The sequence below is a fragment of the Esox lucius genome, chromosome 8, assembly GCF_011004845.1.
Source record: "Esox lucius isolate fEsoLuc1 chromosome 8, fEsoLuc1.pri, whole genome shotgun sequence".
In the NCBI taxonomy this organism is placed as follows: domain Eukaryota; kingdom Metazoa; phylum Chordata; class Actinopteri; order Esociformes; family Esocidae; genus Esox; species Esox lucius.
This window is the reverse complement of record NC_047576.1, coordinates 22,288,938-22,309,942: the sequence shown is the minus strand read 5'-3', so window position 1 is coordinate 22,309,942 and position 21,005 is coordinate 22,288,938. Positions and strand designations below refer to the sequence as shown.

Genomic DNA, 21,005 nt, shown 5'->3' with positions numbered 1-21,005 from the left:
CTGACATAGTACTGTTACTAACTGATGTGATTAGTGACCATGGAAAATATGGTTAAGAGTAACAATGAGTCTGAGACTTTTGCAAATTGTACTGACTATTTTACTGACAGATTTACTGACTATTGCTAAATTACTAAATTTTTTGCCTTGAATTCAATGTTTTGACTCCCGATTCCATATTCTCAGAAATAGGTATTTTTCTGGAACAGGGGATGTAACCTTAAGTAACAGATGAACAATGCAATGCTACAGATAGTGTACTCCATAGTGTACAGGCTAGGGAGAAAAGAGAGAGAGAAAACCAAAGTGTGAGTAGAGAGTTAAGAAAATAAGGTAGAGGGACGGTAGGCAAGAGAGAGAGAGAAAAAGAGAGAGGGACAGTCCCTCCAGGATTCTGCAATTTTGTGATTGCAGAATCATTTTCAAAATCAACAGTTCCACACATAATATGCAGCAGTTGCAAAATAGACTAATCACTGCACAATTTCTGCATAAATCTGTCAAATCACCATATTATTATTGTGTTAAACTGACCTATTTTGTCAGTACTAGAAGAGGGCTTTCCAAGAAATTGATAACGTCTTTGTACGCAATATTGCTATTCAAATTTCCTAATTGCTGCAGAAATCTAAGCTATTAAGGAATCATTCTGGAAAGAAGATAGAGGGAATAAGTTAATGCAACATATCTTAGTGCATTCCAGTACAGTCACATAAAGCATTCACATCAGATTGAAGTATTTCTTTGTGTATCAAATTGACACTTTTCGGCTGATACCAGGTTGGCAAAAGGGATACATGGGGATTACAAAATGCAGACAGAGGGCTCACTAGTTGCTGTGGTGGTACGGTCTGAGCACTCAGATTGCCTAACTGCTGGCCCATTGCGAGGTGTTTGCAAAATGTCAACCTCGTCAGCCTGCTGAAAAAGAACAAGGATCATTGGCCACCGCCTGCCGAGCTCCTGATGGGCAGGAGGCTGCACTCCCCATTGCCTGTCTTGCCAGCTCAACTCAAACCCCAATGGCCTAACAGAAAGACCTTCAGTGAAAGGGACAAAAAGCTGAAACAATCACAAACTGTAGACCTCAGTATTGTAGGAAACGTTGTGGCAGAAGCCAGAGTTGCTAGAAACCCACTGAGCAAAATAATTTGACAGAGGTTTTTTCAATGTCTTTTTAACATACTTTGCTCAATAAGAAAGGTCTGACAAATGCACAGACCTGGTGTGCTGAGCAATGTGGATGCACAACAAAATGTACAACAGTGCTGAGCAATGTGGATGCTCCATGCTCCGGCAGCATGTTGTGGACACCGGCTCACCGGAAATGCGGGGGAACAAGACCTAAGAGCCCTCACAGGCAGAGGAGGCCACAGACAACATTAAAAGAGAAGGAAAAGAAGAGATAATGCTCACAGAGCCATAAGCTCAGGCCAAAAGAGGTGTGAAGCTGAGAAGCTTAAAACTGTTACATGCAAGAGTCGAGTTATTACCAGTTAACAAGGGTGCTATCCGGTTTTCTGTACAAGCAGCTGTAAATAAATAATTTCTTAGAACCTCTGGGGGTCTTAGGCATATGGACAGGATGTAATTAAAATAAAACCAAAAGTCTGTTCAGGATGCTTTTAAAATTCAAAACTTGACAACTTGTTTTTGAAGTACTTAAAATACAAAACATAATACCTGAGGCCTTTCAGTAAAAATGTATAATTATTTTATAACACTGTTCAAGACAACTTAAAACCAGCACTTCCAAATGGAAAATCGAGAAGTGAAAAAAGTTATGTAGCATTACAGTTCTTGTAATCACATGAATAACTCTATTATTTAACCCATTTTAAGAGAATGGTCCCAGTGACTTATATGGGAAAGGAAATTGTTGGGAATGTGTTATTAGTTCAAAGTTCAAGTTGAGCTTTCATTTGGGCCTGTTTTACTTGGAGTTTATTTTTAAATATATTTATAGTGTTAATTGTAAATGTAAAACGCCCACAACAATGCTTAAATCACATCAGGAAACCATTTTGTTGAGGTCAAGAAACTCATTAAAACACGTATATGGAGGTTGCAGTTGCCACAACACACCTAGTAAGAATTTTGCACCCTTCATGAAAATGAGTGAATGCCAAAAATAAATTAGGCATATTATGGGCTCAAACCTAAGGGCATCTGTATCCTTTCAATTCAAGACAATCATTTCTCAAACATTTTGAATTTCTTTCTTTTTCTTTAAAACATAAGTCTCAAAAGTATTGGCACCCATACATAATATTATTAATAATAACAAAATCAAGTGGTGTCTGTTATGAGATTTATGCTTATAAGTTTGTCTCAGTATCAAGGAAATGTATTGTGTATGTATGCCTTTCACCTGTTCTTGTTCCCCTGGGGTATAAATATGAGGTCGCATTCATGTCATCCATCACCATGGGTAAAAACAAACAGCTGTCAACTGAAAGGAGACAGATGGTTGTTGACCTACACGGATCAGGTAAAGGATAGAAAAAACAGATAAACATACCCCTGAGCATAGTCTAAAATACCACAAAACACATACCACTAAGCACAGTTTAAAATACCACACAGTCAGGACAATAATTCAAATATTTCAGAACAATTGCAAAGAAGAGGACTCACGCATATTGCCCAAAGCATAAGGAAGACGATGAGGGAGGCAAAGAAGAATCCAAGGATCACAGTTTCACAACTGCATTTTCTAGTGCAGACCTGGGCAAGATAAGGCCCCCGGGCCGGATCCGGCCCGTTGAGTCATTCTATCCGGCCCGCGATACATCCAACACTTTTAAAAATACAAAATAAAAAATACCCGACAGGGTCTGCATATTACGTTACTTTATTTACTGTAGCATATTTATTTATTTTCAAATGAAAAGTCCTGTGGCACTCCCAGTAGTAAGTACAGCAGTATATTGTCTGTTTAAAATACCTTTAAGTTGAAACAAGGTATTTGCGTTGAAATGATACGTAGGGACCAGCATCACAATCCACGCACCGAAGTTATCATTTAAGTACTAAACGCAATTGATGGCTTGCGATCTCTGGAAATGAGCCTAAGAAAAATTGAGTTAAAAAAAAAACTATTGACAGGAAAATATTTATTTGCAGATGTCGCAGGTAAAGCAACTTGCTAAATATGTAAAGCTAACATCACAGTTTCTAAAGAGTACAATTTGCCGAGACACTTCCAGAGCAAGCATGCAGCGAAATACAAAAACTGTCAACAGATGCTACAATTCGACAAGTCCAAGCGCAGGTGCAGCCTCACTGATGAACATCTTGCAGCAGTACCGTACACTGCTTCAACAGAACCGCACACTGCTTCAACAGTACCGCACACTGCTTCAACAGAAATGACTCCTGACTTCACCTCACTCGTCAACGCCCATACAGGGCTCTCCTGTTATATTAAGTGAGTAGCCTTAAAAGTTGATTTATTGGGTCTGAGCTGCTGGAATCGCTATCGTTAAAAGCACGTAGTACATAAAATATACTGTATGAAGTTAGATGACGGCAGTTATACCAACATTTGCTTTGAGTGACAATCTTCATAATAACTATTATACCTATATAACTGTTATACACTATACCTTATAATGTAGCTTACTATGTTGAGTTGAAAGTTAAGTTTCAAGGCAAATGTGTTGCAACATTTCTGTTGAGTAATAACCCTAAAAAGGGATTTTTTAGGCAAATGTTTATATAATAATAACAGTTGTTCAAGTAAATTAAGTTCAATTATGAAAACGGTGTTGCATGGAAAATAAATATGCATAAATATAATATGCAAGTTAACAGAGTTAGCTATGTTGTGTGTTTTTTAGGCATGTTGGTGAAAAAAGTAATCTGGCCCACCATGCTCTCTGGCATTTTCAGTGTGGCCCCCCAGTGAAAGATATTGCCCACCTCTGGTCTAGTGGAATCTTAGGCTTATCAAGAAACATAATCAACTGTTAGATGCCACTTCCATGTCGAAAAGGTCTTTGCAAGGATTGCATGAAAGAAGTCCTTACTGTGCACAACCCACAATCCGCTGTGCCTGAACATCGAAAGTATCATTTGAACAACAAATAAAACTGTGTGTACAGAATCAGAAATCAGAATCAGAAAGAGTTTTATTGCCAAGTAAGTTTCACAACCAACAATGAATTTGTTCGAAATGAAAACAAATAAAAACAGTGGACTGAGCATAAAAACAGTAGACTGAGCATGAATAAACGACAAAAAAAAATGTAAGGTGCAAGATTTGTCCTGTTGAGGGTTGTGTGTATATGTGGGGAGGGGTTATACATTTGTCAAGTTTGGAGTTGTGTGTGAAATTTGTCCAGTTGTGTGTATGTGGGGAGGGGACACAGATTCTTCCAGTGTTGTGGTCAGATGTAAGACCACAACACAGATGTTACAAAAATGTAACTTTCTGGCCATATACACCATCAGCATGGTTTGGCGAATTAAGGGTACTGAATATAAAGAAAACCACTTGACACCCACAGTAAAATACAATGGTGGAACATTGATGCTTTGGGGTTGTTTTATTACTAGTGTTCCAAGGGTTCTTGTTAAGATCAATGGCATAATGAATTCCACTATGTATCAGGATATTTTAGCCCAAAACCTGGTTGCCTCTGCCAGGAGATTGAGACTTGGCTGGGGATGGACCTTTCAAGAAGACTAAGTATGCTTTGTTCTGTAGGTGTGCCAATACTTTTTAAACGTATGTGTTTCAGAACAGTGGCAGACAGCTCGTTGAACTGTTTTGTGTGTGAGAAATTACTGTGTTGAAAAGCAGTGATCACATTGCACATTGCCAAGTGGTGAAAAAAGGGAACTGCTTCTCAGAATTGGACTACAAACCCGATTCCAAAAAAGTTGGGACACTGTACAATTGTGAATAAAAACAATGTAAAGAATGTAATATTTTATTCAGAATACAACATAGATGACATATCAAATGTTTAAACTGAGAAAATGTATCACTTTTAGGGAAAAATAAGTTGATTTTAAATTTCATGGCATCAACACACCTCAAAAAAGTTGGGACAAGACCATGTTTACCACTGTGTGGCATCCCCTCTTCTTTTTATAACAGACTGCAAACGTCTGGAGTTTATGAATAGGAATGTTGTCCCATTCTTGTCTAATACAGCCTTCTAGTTGCTCAGCTGTCTTAGGTCTTCTTTGTCTCTCCTTCCTCTTTATGATGCGCCAAATGTTTTCTATGGGTGAAAGATCTGGACTGCAGGCTGGCCATTTCAGTACCCGGATCCTTCTTCTATGCAGCCATCACATTGTAATTGATGCAGTATGTGGTCTGGCATTGTCATGTTGGAAAATGCAAGGTCTTCCCTGAAAGAGACAACGTCTGGATGGGAGCATATGTTGTTCTAGAACTTGGATATAACTGTCAGCATTGATGGTGCCTTTCCAGATGTGTAGGCTACCCATGCCACACGCACTCCTGCAACCCCATACCATCAGAGATGCAGGCTTCTGAACTGAGCACTGATAACAACTTGGGTTGTCCTTGTCCTCTTTAGCCCGGATGACATGGCATCCCAGTTTTCCAAAATGAACTTCAAATTTTGATTTGTCTGACCACAGAACACTTTTCCACTATTTTAAATGATCCTTGGCCCAGAGAAAACGCCTGCGCCTCTGGATCCTGTTTAGATACGGCTTCTTTTTTGACCTATAGAGTTTTTCCCGGCAATGGTGAATGGCACGGTGGATTGTGTTCATGACAATGTTTTCTGGAAGTATTCCTGAGCCCATGTTGTGATTTCCATTACAGTATCATTCCTGTATGTGATGCAGTGCCGTCTGAGGGCCCGAAGATCACGGGCATCCAGTATGGTTTTCCAGCCTTGACCCTTACGCACAGAGATTGTTCCAGATTCTCTGAATCTTTGGATGATATTATGCATTGTAGATGATGATAACTTCAAACTCTTTGCAATTTTTCTCAGAGAAACTCCTTTCTGATATTGCTCCACTATTTTTCGCCGCAGCATTGGGGGAATTGGTGATCCTCTGCTCATCTTGACTTCTGAGAGACACTGCCACTCTGAGAGGTTCTTTTTATACCTAATCATGTTGCCAATTGACATAGTAAGTTGCAAATTGGTCCTCCAGCTTATCTGTACATTTAACTTTTCCGGCCTCTTACCGCTACCTGTCCCAACTTTTTTGGAATGTGTAGTTCTCATGAAATCCAGAATGAGCCAATATTTGGCATGACATTACAAAATGTCTCACTTTCAACATTCAATATGTTATCTGTATTCTATTGTGAATTAAATATAAGTTTATGAGATTTGTAAATTATTCCATTCCTTTTTACTCACAATTTGTACAGTGTCCCAACTTTTTTGGAATCGGGTTTGTATTTACTGTGGTAAATTAACTTAACTCAATGTGTGAATTAAGAATGTTTTAATTTTATTGTTTTTACGGTAGATGTCATGTATGTTGGTATTTCTTTTTATGGTATTTGTATGCTATGGTATTTAATGTAAATTGACCACATCAGTTAATGTGTAATAGGCCTAATAATAACAGTAGATTATTTCTTGTTAAATTAAAAACATGTTTAAAACCATTGTTGAATTAGACAGAAATAATGGGAAATTGAATTGGATTCTGATCCTCGGTTGAAATATTTTCCATAGGCTGAATTCTAGAACATGCAAATTAGAGAGATTGGACATTTGCAGAGCAGTGGCTCTGCATACATTGCTTTGGCTTTAAAAAAAAAACATATTTTAGTGAAGCAAAAAGAGTTAAATAAATTAACATCCCAGCGCAATTCCCCCTCAAGTTACTGAAATGGCAGATCGCAATTGGACCTCACCCTGGACACGATGGGAAGCAAAATGAACAGTTGCTATCTGAAAGGTAGATGTATTTCGCATTGTAATTAGGGATTGGTTGTCATACTATCGCAATGCTTGGTGGTCATGATCAATACGTGTTTACAAAAAATATGCCTGAGCTAATGGCATGTTTCAGTAAGCCAGCTCTCAGTACGAATTAGCTGCCAACGAGGATAGAACATCCACAACTGCTAGTGATGTTGAGCTAGCAGCAACACAAACTGCGCTAGCTGCTTGTCTGGATCATGTGGATCAGTGCCAGGTCACAAACAGTAGCTGACCTTGAACAGAAGAAGCAAGATAAGCCAGCTGGTCAGCCAAGTCAGACCAAAACTTTCTCAATGTGCCTCACTGCTGCTGCACATGTGGAGAAGGATCAGGTCCAGGAAAATCACACTCTGCCTGTAAGACAGATCCCCTGGTGGGGTCTGCTTGTGCTATAACAAAGGATGACTCCTGAAGCACTGCCCGGCTCAAGGGGGCACAATTTCTGACAATATGCTTACTAACTGGGTTGAAAAGGGTCCGAAACAGAAACGCTTACATATCAGCATCAGAATGTCAATACCCAGACCACAAACAATACTTTATAAAAACACATTAAAACTGAGTGTTGGAAATGGGTGGTTGCTTTTGTTAAGCTTCTTGCCCAGCTTGGATTGCCATTCAGGGATGAAAGTGAAACTTGGGCGTCACGACAATGGGAACTACTTAGGTATCCCTAGAAAAAAGGGTGTAGGAGCAAGGGGGACAGGGGGGACCCCCCCAATGTTAGATTGTAAAATGTGTCCACCTAATATGAAATATAATGTGTCCCCCTGCCTAAAATAATAAGCCAATTGGATCTTTTCAAAAAAGCACACAGAGAAATGTGGAAATTACGGTAAAGGGAATCTCTTATCAATGCATGATACGCAATTACTCAAAGGGTTGCTTATACACTCAAATGTGAATAAACACTCTATTTTCTAATTTAAGGTGGCCAGGACATGCATAAGCAACTAGTGTCACTGAAATAAATAGCTGATGGACCTAGCCAGCATCTAATGTTGCGTAATGAAGCCAACACACTGAACAAGAACATTTAAAAACTAGAGTTCGCTTTTCCATGCAATATGTGGAATAAAACTGATACACTGCAGGTAGTTGAAATTAATTAGTGCAACAGTGCTTATTTGATTAATTCATTGAGAAATTATGTGACAGGCCTACAGGATCAATATGACAGGTTTGAGACGATAGCAAAAAACATCCCCGACATTCTGACAACTTTTCAAAGCAGACACTCAACGTCAGAAAAAGTGCAAAAAAACCTACTTGATTAGTCCTGGGAGTATCATTTGTCAGACAGTGAAATCTTTTCCACAACCAAGTTCACTGTTGTGTTAACTGTGACCTTCATTGAAGATATGACTCTTACAAGGATATTTCTTCTGTGAAAAATCAAGAATGCTTCAGGAAAGTCTGAAACACTTAATGCTGATGTCCCTTCAAAACAACATATTTCATGGATTGGACTTTAATGCTGTAATCAAGGACATCTCATCTAAAAACAGGTTCTCATGAAGGCATGTAGCCCAGGGGCCCCTGACCGGGTTAAAACATCCCTATTGATATGTGATTCATAAAAGATGCTGCTAAATATGATGGCAAAGAGGCTGGTGGAACGCATTAATCGTTCATTTAGCAGAACCACAATGATTCCATTTGTAGCTACATGAGAGAGCATTGGAGGATGGGATATTGGGGATTGTTGAATATACTTGGTAATTGTTGAAGAACAGCATAAAAGATCAATTGTTCTCTCTTTAGCAAAGTTTCCATTTTAACAGCTCAAGCGAGCAACAATGGGGCCTCAGAAATATAGTTTTCTATGTTATGTGGGTCGCAATGTTATATTTCATCTACAGTAGTGTATGTTTCCCATAGGCTAAAAGGGATGATTTTGACCATGTATGGTTAATTAGGGGTTTCAAAATGCAAATAGCGATGGTAGCACAAGAACCGGTAGTGAAACTGTCATAGAATTGTTGGATAAAAGGCACTTTTTCTACACGTACAATGATTTCAAATTTCATTTGTAAGTAGACATTTTGGGTAGTTTCTACACAATATTATAAATGAGGTCCCTGGATTCAAACAATTTCTGCCAGTCTTTATTATAAATCCTTCAAAGCTTTGTCAGATTGAATGGGGAGTGCTTTGAAATGTGATCTTCGGGTCTCCCCACTGATGTTCAATGGGGTTCAATTCCACTCAATAACATTCACAGATTGATTCCAAAGCCACTCCAGTGTTTTCTTGGCTGTGCACTTCTGGTCGTTGCCCTGGTCTGAAGTCCTGCGAATTCTGGGTTAGAATTTCTTAATTGACTTCTCTGTTTGCCCTGTTCATCCTTCCCTCAATCCTGACCATGTCCCTGAGAAAAATCCCTGTAGCATGACGTTATTTTTTTATTCCCAGATTAATGTATGCCTTGATATAATTCTACATTGAATGTATATGGAGAGTTCCATAGACTCCGTGGCTTTGTTTTTGCTCTGACAAGTTTGGGACCTTAACTAAATCATGTCAAATGAATAGAATTTGCCACAGGTGGACTTCAATCAATTTCTGAAGACATCGCATGGATGATCAAAAGACACAACATGCATCTGAGCTCAAGTAAGAATGTAATAGCAATGGGTCATGTACATGAGATATATAATTCATTTTTTTTCAATAGATTGGCACACATTTCTAAAACATGTTTTCACTTCATCATGATGGGGTATTGTGTACATTGATGGCACAAATATATATATATATATATATATATATAAATGATAAAACCAGACTTCAGCACAACAAAATGTGGAGAAATTAAAGGTGTCTGAATACCTTCTGATGTCACTCTAACCAAACCTAGGTTATTCTGAAACAGGGGTACAGTGAATCATTAACTACAACATTAAATGCCTCAGGGATTTTTTTTTGTGTGTGATGGTCACACAGCTAAATATTTTGTCCTTGACAGGTAGGTCCAGATGACCAAATGACACTAAATTATTGTGGAGGGGCATGAGTGCAGTATGGAAGTTTTTGTTCCTCTGTGAAAATGGGGCCAAGTCTGATTAAAATACATTCTGACACACGTTTACTTGTTTTTCTGTAATATCTGTATTACAAATCCTGTTTCCTGGTGTCATATATTCATGTAAAGTATTCAGAAACCAATAAACACCACTACACTCAACTTCAACGACTGAATGCTGGTAACTTAAAAGGGATGCATTGCAGTGCTTGATTTTAGGCTGTAGCTATCTGCATTGCAAAAATGCAATTTAATTATTTTTCAGAAAGTGTGAGATTCTTTCCTTTTCCCAGTGCTTGACTTGAGCCAGGGCTGTCTGGAGCACAGTTTCTCTTACATTTACTGTTCTTTCGATACGCTCCATCACTGGTAAATATATATTTCTGTCTTAGTAACGTTACAGGACATCAGTATTAGGTTTGTGGTGGTAAAATTGCACTTACACTAACAGTAGACAGTAGCATGGCATCCTACAATGGAAAACAGGATTCTTTTGGCTTGAGTGCACCATTTTTTTTCAAAATAGTGACTGAAAAGTTACAAAATCAGTCATATTTCCTTATTTTGGATACAGCAGCGACCATATTTGTTTCATAGTTAAGAACTGAATCTGAAACTCAAAATCCCTTTTTAAAGTAACCAATGCGTCTCAGACTTTCAGTGGCAAGGCTAAAGTTACAGTCAACATGCAGTATTATAGCCTATACATTATACGCCTAGCTGAATAATGTCCAGTAAAGTTATGCCAATATAAAATGTATAGTCGATGTTTTGCTGTGACTTTTTCTGAAAGAAGTCTCTGGCAAGTGCATCTCTTGCCCATCCATTCCAGCCACACGTAAACCCTGCCTCTCATATCCTTGTTCAGCCAATGGGGAGTGGAGTGGGATCGGCTTAGTAATAAATGGGACATTTTAACAGCGCTAGAGAGCAAGCAAGCAAGCGAATATCACTCGGATACATGCCACCACAGACTGGAGTACAAGAACTCGTTCCGCTGAGTCGAGTGCGCAGTACTCCGTGTGCGTCTCTCCAATCAAAAGAAAATATATATTAGAAAACAGGACTTTTACTTTTTCAACGTGGAACGGATGCTAGGGACATCATAAACAACTTATTTTTTTTTCACGGGAAAAGCACAATATTCACCTGCAGAAGGTGGCAATAATTTTCTCCAGTTGCATGAGATACGCACGCTTGTTTGTCTTAGTCGGGTGCGGTGTGTTGCATTGTTCATTTGGATTTTAAATCATTCGAGGTACGCTCATATTGAGGGTCATCCAGTCATTCAAGTGGATGTGTCTCATTTGCTGTTTTACAAAGTTCCTTTGGCCATCATTTATAGTGAATACGCACCTGACCCAAGGAAGATATATTTTTTTTCTTTAGTTCTCATCCCATGCCCGATCTCCTATGCAATGCGCTGATCACAACTTTACGGTCCGCTTAGAAGATCTGCCGGAAAGAAATTCTAACACCTCGGTGATCAGGTTACTACGTCACAGCTTGCAGAATCCGGTAAAATGTCTAACTAATATGTGAAAACGCAATAGCCTATAATTGTAGTCAATTTGAGGAATGTGTAGAAGTGACTGGGGCCTAAATGGCAATTTAGAAAATCTATTTATGAATGATGTAAATATAATTAACAATACACACACTATAGTAGCCTATTTAAATTGAATAGTAGTGATTCAGGAGATAATTCTGGAAAAGCCTAATTGATTATTGAAAAATTCAGTCATGATCACTCCAGTATAACAGAAGGTCAAGAAATGACAAGCTCAGTTTGACACATACACACGCACTGACAACATGTTGGCCTCCGTTTAATTCTCCTCTCTCCGTCCTTTCCTCCAGGGAGTGGGGAGAGAAGTTTGGGGAGAATGAGTCGTCGGGTGCAGGGGAAGCATGAGCGGCCGGTGTATTACTGTTAGGCGGGCAACTCTGATGGTTCTATGGGAGTGTACAGCTCTAAGCCTCCTCCAGTGCTGGGTGGTAGTGGCGGAGGCCGTGGGGGCCAGCAGAACATGGGTCGGGGCTGGAGACGGGACGGCTGCCAAGGCAGGAGGCTCCAGTGATGCCGCGGGACCCTTTGCCTGGCTCCTGTCTGATAAAGGGCCCTTTCATCACTCGCAGGAGTTCTCAGACTTTACGGAGCGCTACCAGCAAGGATTCACCACCAAGTACAAGATCTACCGGTGAGTCTGGCTGCTGAGCTCTGTCGAAAATGACCGCAAGGTTTAGAGACAGCGGGATGAGATGTGTCAGGAGTTTGCAGCGCAGAAAGGTTCGGATGAGGATAAACAATGTGAGTTCCAAAAAGGAAAAAGTCAGTGGTTGATATTGGCACGTTTGGTTTCTTGAGGGTTTTTGGAGAAAACTTAAGTAATCTATCACAGTGTTAGGGTTACCTGGGGGGTGTAGTATAGTCATCAATGCTAAACAGTGACTGATGTGTTCCTTAATGAGGCTTACAGGGTTGTATAAGTTCTCTAAGAGCCTATACAAATCCCAAACTTGTAGTTAACACAGTGCTATGTGTAACCAACACATTTAGGATGATTAATATTGTGTTAGAATATGAAAAATGAATACATATGCGAAGACATTTGTTATATGCATGACAAACAGAAATGAGATTTGATTAACATAATTATCTGAAAGCCACTCCTCCAATAAGCCATCATACAGGAAATTTTTAGACGTAGAAAGGCTCCACTAGTATAACAGAGCACAAAGGGCCATCCTGGCACGTTTACAGGTACAGTAAGTTTGTAGGTCTACGTAATGCAAATGTAGCCTTGCTAAATTGGCAAATAGTTTCAATGGAAAACAAAGGGCAAGGCAGTCTGCAAAGTCTGACAGAATAACCACACATGTTTTAGCTCACAACCGTTTTTCCCATCGATAACACACTGCTTTTACTACTGGTGAGTTCGGCTGACAAATCCTGGGCTGTTTAAAATAATGAGTGCCATGCGTATTGTCACCTGTCAAAAGGCTTACTGATTTTTCCATTCTAGTACCAAGGCTCGTGTGTGTGGTGTGCTTGTGCGGTGTATGCGGTGTGTGTTTGTGGGTGGGTGTGCCAGGTCATATGAATAGTGATGAGTGTGATGTTGACAGGGCATGGCTCGGCTGGAACAGCATAGTGGATGATACCAGCTGAAGGGTTCTGACTGACACATACAGGCGCTTGGCAGCCAGCTGAGGTTACAGGGCCAGGCACAGATGGGGAATGCTCGGCTTTCTCCAATCGCTTCCTCTCTTTCTCTCACACACACACTCAACACACAAAAACACACACAACAGCCAGATAAACGTACATGAAAACACTCACACACAGACCCCCATGAATATTCGAAAGTACTCTAGTGACCTTTTGTTACGGGACCAGTGAAGGCAGTCAAGAGGAGTAGCTCTATCTCTCTCTCTCTCCCTCTCTTGTTTTTTTGTAAGATAGAGCAGAAGTAGAAGTAGATAGAGCCTTCTACCTCTGCTACAATCAAGTAAACTTTAAAGTTGTAAAGAATAGGTAATATTCATTACATTTCTCCTTTCAATCTCTTTCTATCTCAGTGCCTTACTCCCCCCTGCTGGTGACTTTTAACACTGAAACAGAACTGTCTGCTACAGCTGCCGGTTCAGGAGGAGAAAAAGTGTCTCAGGATTGCAACACATCACTGATACTCATCCTTTATTGTGGATAAACTGTCTTTTGTCATGTCATGACCATAGTTATTTTAGCTAAGCAGCAATACAAACTCTGAATGATAACAGTTGATAATTGCTATGTAATATGTGCTTCTAGTTATTACATTATCTTTTATATCCTTAATATTGTTATGTGTTTGATTGACCCTATATATTGGGAGATGAAGACACCCATAAAGACACCACAAATTAACTAAAGCTTTGAATAGAATAGTATGGCCGGTTTAAGTCCAGCGGTAGTAAAGTAGCTTTGGATATTAGTCGAGAGCAGGGATTACAATGGTGCCGTGACAGATTAGCTTTGTGTCTGCCAGAGTATACAACCCTTTGACCAGTCAAATATATAGTGTTGGTTGAATTAGCCACAGGCTACTCTTTCAGTATTTGTGTACATATCCCCACACGTTAATCCAACCACAATAACGATGATAACATGTTTCAACTCATCCTCTCATCTGAAAATTACCCTAACTCTGGGTGATATAAGAAGTGATTGCGTGTCATTAGCGAGTAATTGCTGTTTAATTGGATACACAAACATGTTTGTTTGGAAGAGACACAGAGAAGTGCCTTAATAAAGGCTTGAAGATTGAATCATACAATATTGTTAAATTAGGATGTGGCTGGTAACTCTAACTGCGTGCCACCAGAGAGGAAGACGCAAAGCAAGAGATTTTACTTTTGTCTTTGAAAATGAGAATTGGTTCTCAGTCAACATGCTTGTGGATTACACATTCCATTATCAGGGTGTGGACCCATGCTTCATCATCAAATTCAGTATCACAGTCCTCTTGAAGATTCTTCATCTCTGTATAATTTCAGCCGGTAGTTATAAAAGTAGAACTAAAGAGCTTCCAAAAATTGCGTACAACTACATGTCGATGTGTACAATGTCAATGCTCTCCCTGCTACCTCATTGGAACATAAGGTCCGGGCCAGCCTTCTTCATTCACTGTACCAATTGTCTTAATGCCTCTTGTCACCTGTCGGGCAAATAGCATGAGACTCGTAGAGCTCGAATTGCTAGATGAGTGGCCCACGTTGGTTAAGCTTGCGGTACTCAAAATGCCGCCACGGTCCCTTTCAGATTATACATACTATGGCCAGTTATGCATGTATAAACACATTGACACATGCAGCCCAAATTGGGAGATTTAAATATTGCTAACTTTAAAACATTATCCATAAGAAATTTGTGTTTTACTGTATTACTATGATATAATAGAGTAATCACTATATAGCCATTCATAAGAGAAATCTTTTTTTAGTTCATTGAAAATAACAAATATAACTACACAAATCCAATGTCCCGGTCACATAAATTACTGCTTCAAATGGTTAATAGGAAGACTTATTATGTACTGCAGAGCGTGACCTCTTCTCTCCTCTCCCCCAGCTAAAGGTTGAGTGATGCCCCAGGACAGACACGGTAGCGTGTCCAAGTAGCCCGGGGAGTGGTGATGAGGAGCTCATAGAGCACAGGGCTTATGGTTCCTGACAAGCATTTGATGGGGGGAGTTATACGGGGCAGAGGTCCTTCATGGCGTCTCCTCTGCCATAGCGAGAGCCAGGGTGTTTGTGTGTGTGTGTTTGTGTGTGTGGGTGTGGATGTGTGTGTGCCTCGTTCCGCAGAGGTCCATGGTAGCACTTATCACAGAGCCTATGCTGTGTGTCAGTGGTGACAGAGCTCTCACTCTCAGGGGCAGTTGAGTGAGGACTGGTAATGGCACTCGGATGATGTGTGTGCTGGCCTGCATGTTCTTTTGTTTCTGAGTGTGTGTGTGTGTGTGTGTATTTGCGCATGTGTGGCTGAGCTATTGGCAGGTAATTACTAACAAAACTTTTCTTAATAGTTGGCATATATTCTTGAATTTCTGGAACTCTGTTGTAGCAATGCAACATTCATCTTTCACTATAACATCCATAATTTGGACATCCATAATGTCTAAATGGCCCTGTGATTATGTTTTGTTAAATGTTTTATTACTTTAGCTGTCTCAACTTGTAGTAGTCAAAAACTGACCGGCTTCCAGGAATTTGCCGAGGAACCCTGACCTCATTAGATCATTGACGTGCGTGGTGATGTATTCAAAAGGTGATTAATTCTTATAATCTTCGTCCGGCACAGGCAGAAGTAGACTGTCCATCCCTCACAGTCTGGTTCCTCTCTAGGTTTCTTCCTTAGTTTTGGCCCTGCTAGGGAGTTTTCTCTAGCCACTGTGCATTAAGCTTGCCCTTTGGGGTTTAAGGCTGGGTATCTGTAAAAGCACTTTGTGACTGCTGATGTAACAAGAAAAGGAACCAGGCAAGCCTAGTTCTGCCGGTCCGCGATTAGAAGGGATGAATGTTGTTGCCCCTGGCTGGATTCGATCTGCAGTTTTCTGTGTGGCAAACTGTGTCTGTAACCACAACGCTATTTAAACATTGGGTGTTGTTGCATGTGATACATGTGTAGAGATGTGGTGTCTGTCCAAATTAGTTGAAACTCCACAGATCTCAAAATTACTTCCCTACATTAGCTAACATCCAAACCAACAACAGGTATAACACGGTCGCTACACTAAATTCAATGTGTTACATTTGAAAGATATTACTGTAGATGGCTAGCTAATAGCTATGGTTTTTAAGTAATTCATTTGCATTTTATATCATGACATAAGTATTTGATACATCAGAAAAGCAGAACTTAATATTTGGTACAGAAACCTTTGTTTGCAATTACAGAGATCATACGTTTCCTGTAGTTCTTGACCAGGTTTGCACACACTGCGGCAGGGATTTTGGCCCACTCCTCCATACAGACCTTCTCCAGATCCTTCAGGTTTTGGGGCTGTTGCTTGGCAATACAGACTTTCAGCTCCCTCCAAAGATTTTCTATTGGGTTCAGGTCTTGAGACTGGCTAGGCCACTCCAGGACCTTGAGATGCTTCTTATGGAGCCACTCCTTAGTTGCCCTGGCTGTGTGTTTCGGGTCGTTGTCATGCTGGAAGACCCAGCCACGACCCATCTTCAATGCTCTTACTGAGGGAAGGAGGTTGTTGGCCAAGATCTCGCGATACATGGCCCTATCCAACCTCCCCTCAATACGGTGCAGTCGTCCTGTCCCCTTTGCAGAAAAGCATCTGTTTCCACCTCCATGCTTCACGGTTGGGATGGTGTTCTTGGGGTTGTACTCATCCTTCTTCTTCCTCCAAACACGGCGAGTGGAGTTTAGACCAAAAGGCTCTATTTTTGTCTCATCAGACCACATGACCTTCTCCCATTCCTCTTCTGGATCATCCAGATGGTCATTGGCAAACTTCAGACAGGCCTGGACATGCGCTGGCTTGAGCAGGGGGACCTAGCGTGCGCTGCAGGATTTAAATCCATGACGGCGTAGTGTGTTACTAATGGTTTTCTTTGAGACTGTGGTCCCAGCTCTCTTCAGGTCATTGACCAGGTCTTGCCGTGTAGTTCTGGGCTGATCCCTCACCTTCCTCATCATCATTGATGCCCCACGAGGTGAGATCTTGCATGGAGCCCCAGACCGAGGGAGAATGACCGTCATCTTGAACTTCTTCCATTTTCTAATTGCGCCAACAGTTGTTTCATTCTCACAAAGCTGCTTGCCTATTGTCCTGTAGCCCGTCCCAGCCTTGTGCAGGTCTACAATTTTATCCCTGATGTCCTTACACAGCTCTCTGGTCTTGGCCATTGTGGAGAGGTTGGAGTCTGTTTGATTGAGTGTGTGGACAGGTGTCTTTTATACAGGTAATGAGTTCAAACAGGTGCAGTTAATACAGGTAATGAGTGGAGAACAGGAGGGCATCTTAAAGAAAAACGAACAGGTCTGTGAGAGCCGGAATTCTTACTGGTTGGTATATGATCAAATGTATATTTCATGCAATAAAATGCAAATTAATTATTTAAAAATCATACAATGTGATTTTCTGGATTTTTGTTTAAGATTCCGTCTCTCACAGTTGAAGTGTACCTATGATAAAAATTACAGACCTCTACATGCTTTGTAAGTAGGAAAATCTGCAAAATCGTCAGTGTAATCCCCACTGTAGTGATGAAAACAATGACTCCAATCACTCCACGGTTGGTTCAACTATGCTATGTGATCTTTTATTCTATCTATACAGTACCTATAATGAAAACAATGACTCCAATGACTCCATGGCTGATTGGTTTCTTTAGAAAACAATGACATTTATATAGCCAACCACTACGTTATGTGAACTGCGTTATGTAAATCGAAAGCAATATGTTCCTTGTCGGTGCAGTTCATCCATTGCAATATAACTGTAAACAGTTTTTTATTTTAGGCTTAATATAACGTAGCTACTGAAGCTTGTAGCCAGGGAAGTTTTAGTACATTCTGAACAAATCCTAATGCCTAATTTGTTTTGTCTGTGGCGAGGATCGCTTACGCGGCTGTCCACGTCTCTAACTGCTACATTATTTAACAAAAGTCAGTCAGTCAGACACTCACTCACCCACTCAGTAAGAGACATTCGCTCTTCTTGGCCAGCTCTGCTGACGCGGTCGGGCAAAACAGGGCTTAATAAAATAAATGTTATTGATTATGGGGTATTGGGTGTAGATTGATAGGAAAACTAATATATTTCATCAATTATAAGTCTATAACACAATAATATGTGGAGAAAGTAAACATGTTTGAAATACTTTCCGAAAGCACTCTAAATGGTATATGCTCATCTTGATAATGTGTTTTTATTTATTGTGTTGCAAGAGCTTACTACAATAGAACAGTTTGATATTTGACAGAAAGTGTGTTTTTGATATCATTTCCAATTCAGGATAAAGGGTTTTTAAGGGTTAAAATATATTGGCACTGTTATTCCAATCTTACTTGTTGAATTATGCGGGTGAACATGACAAAAGTAAAAAGGTATTAATATTAAAATATTAAAAGAACAAAAGGGAAACGCTTAAAATAAACTTAATAATTCAATTCACATCAACATTTCTCATCAAAATTGAAACGTAATTTAGAGTATCTTTATCTAAGTACCAACTGCAGTATTCATTCAGGTGTTACGCAATGCCAGGAAAATGTATCACATTCCATAATCCCTTCATTTACTCATGTTTTTCCTTTTTTTGGGCTGTTGCCTCAGTGATACTTGGTTCCAGGCACCGTTACGTTGCTGTGTGTTCGCTCAGAGTGTGAGGTCTTGGCATATGTCTGCTTTGTTGTGACAGCAGAGGCACATGCAGGATCAAGAGTGAACATGGTGTGTAGCTACACCACACTCTGACACACACTGTAGATTACAACCCAGGTCAATATGACAATGGCTGTTTACAAGGTTACAGTGATTACAGTCAAGGTGATTACATTCACACCTGCTTCTGGTATTGAAGAGAGTCCAGGTACTAAATCCACATAGGCGCCGTCCATTATCTGACACTAACCTCATGGTGCCTGGCTAAAGATATAAGACCGCGTTTTGAGGTTAGTAACATAATGACCTTGTTGTGAGATTAAAATTAGTGCATTGTCACAGAGCTAAAACAGCACACCAGTGACTGTGTCATGTAATTCTATCCTACATCCAGTAGGCTGGATACAACTGTGTATATGAAATTAGACAGCACCAAGTAGATCATTTCTTATTTGGTTCATGTTCTGAGGTCTTTTGACGTTGTTGGTGGCATGTTCCCTAGGTTGATGGGATCATTTATTACATTGGTAACATAGCTGTTAACCATTCCTCTCCATTTCTCCTCTCCCTTACTCTCTCACCCACAGGATCCCACACAAGCTGAATTAGGGAAGTTTATCGGTGCCCTTTTGAATGTGTGTTTGACTTGAAGCTGGCGTGGGCTACAGGATCTACGGGGGTATACTTTGACTTTAATGTGTGGCAACTTTGAAGTCATTAGAATCAGAAAGAGCTTTCTTCCTGGCTCTGACAATTCAAAACGGTTCTCCTGCTGATGGGGTGTGTACTTGGTACATTCATACAGATAAGTGTCACATTAGATTAAACACAAAGAGGGCAAGTACACACTGCTAGTAGAAAACGAATATCTTGAACTTGTAAGACAGCACAGATGGTACAGTATAACATAGTGTGTGTGTTGTCTGAGAGAGGTAGAGGGAGAATTACTGTCCAAGGATCCCTGAAGTTAGTTCCTCCTCTCTGATTTCACAGACCCAGCACTCATAATGGGGTGACTGATATATACAGACACACACACAGACACACACAACCTATCTCAAACCCCTGTTGTTAAATCATAGCCAAGGGCAATAGCCGAATTGCCCAATGCTAATTGCTGATTGCTAAACCTCTAGTGTGTGTTTGTGTGTGTGTGTATCCTTGCAAACCTGTGGCGGTAACCATAACTGTCCATCAGCAAGCCCTTACGAGGCTTTGTGTCGATCACACTTAAGCTCTCCCCCTCATTCCCTTGTTGCCTCTCCCTCCCACCCTCTTTTCCCCTCGGAGTACCAGTAATGGTTCCTGGTTATAGAGAAACGTTGTCTTGAAACAGACTCTAATGAGACGATTCCTGCTGGCCATTTCTTTTTTTCTTTGTTGAGAATCCTTATTTGCAAGATATTGATTGACAGCTGGCACAGGCTCCTGGGGTGGTTCTATTTGCAAATAAATCAGTATCGCGTGTGTGGTTCCGTGTGTTAGTTGGTGTGTTTGTTAATCAACAACAGACCTGGTAACCCATGTGACCAAGTGTAGAGCTCCCCATTGGTGGCAATCTTGACAGCCTTCGTGCTGAGCCTCACTGTGGTGGAGCACACCAACATGGAATAGCACACCTCAACAGCATTCACATCCGACAGCTTTACCATGATCTTTCTTCTATGTAGCAGGCTTGACCGCTAAAGAGCAGTTATTATGGGTTATTTGAGCAGCATGGTAATCTGTGCATCGAGCAGCATCCTCTGTGTGCGTTAGATAAAGACAGTTGGCAGGCTGCTCTGCCAGCACGGATATCAACTCACGTTATTCTTATCAGAGGGCCTGAGTCTCTACAGAGGAGCCTTTAAAGCGGCTCATCAGCATTGTGTGTGTGAGAGAGTTTGTGTGCATGCATCCATTGAGCAGCAACTTGATTACAAACCAGACCAGCCGCAGGGCATAACAAGTCACTCTACATAACCTGAGATTACGCCCTTGTGCAAACACTATTGAAGAAGGACAAAAATTGCACAATGGGTGCAGAGCAAATCTCAAAGCACAGTGGGAACAGCAAGGCGCCATTCATCTTTTATGAAATGGTACAGAAAGATCCAAATGGCACCAATGACGGCTTGCTGAAATGTTGTTTTTTTTCAACCAGCATGGCCT

The 21,005-nt window shown here is 40.5% G+C and overlaps 1 protein-coding gene across 2 annotated transcripts in view; it reads left to right on the top strand.

Moving 5' to 3' along the window:
• Window positions 1-10,921: 10,921 nt before the first annotated feature.
• The window catches only part of brinp3a.1 (bone morphogenetic protein/retinoic acid inducible neural-specific 3a, tandem duplicate 1), a 38,123-nt gene continuing 28,039 nt past the window's right edge, over window positions 10,922-21,005 (top strand). The window contains exons 1-3 of one of the 2 annotated variants that reach the window (XM_020048732.2): window positions 10,922-11,221; window positions 11,353-11,481; window positions 11,824-12,164. In XM_020048732.2, the coding sequence (XP_019904291.1) occupies window positions 11,875-12,164 (290 nt within the window). In that variant the 5' untranslated portion in view covers window positions 10,922-11,221; window positions 11,353-11,481; window positions 11,824-11,874. Of the gene's footprint in view, window positions 11,482-11,823; window positions 12,165-21,005 lie in introns of both variants that reach the window. The other variant, XM_034293952.1, reaches the window with a different exon arrangement.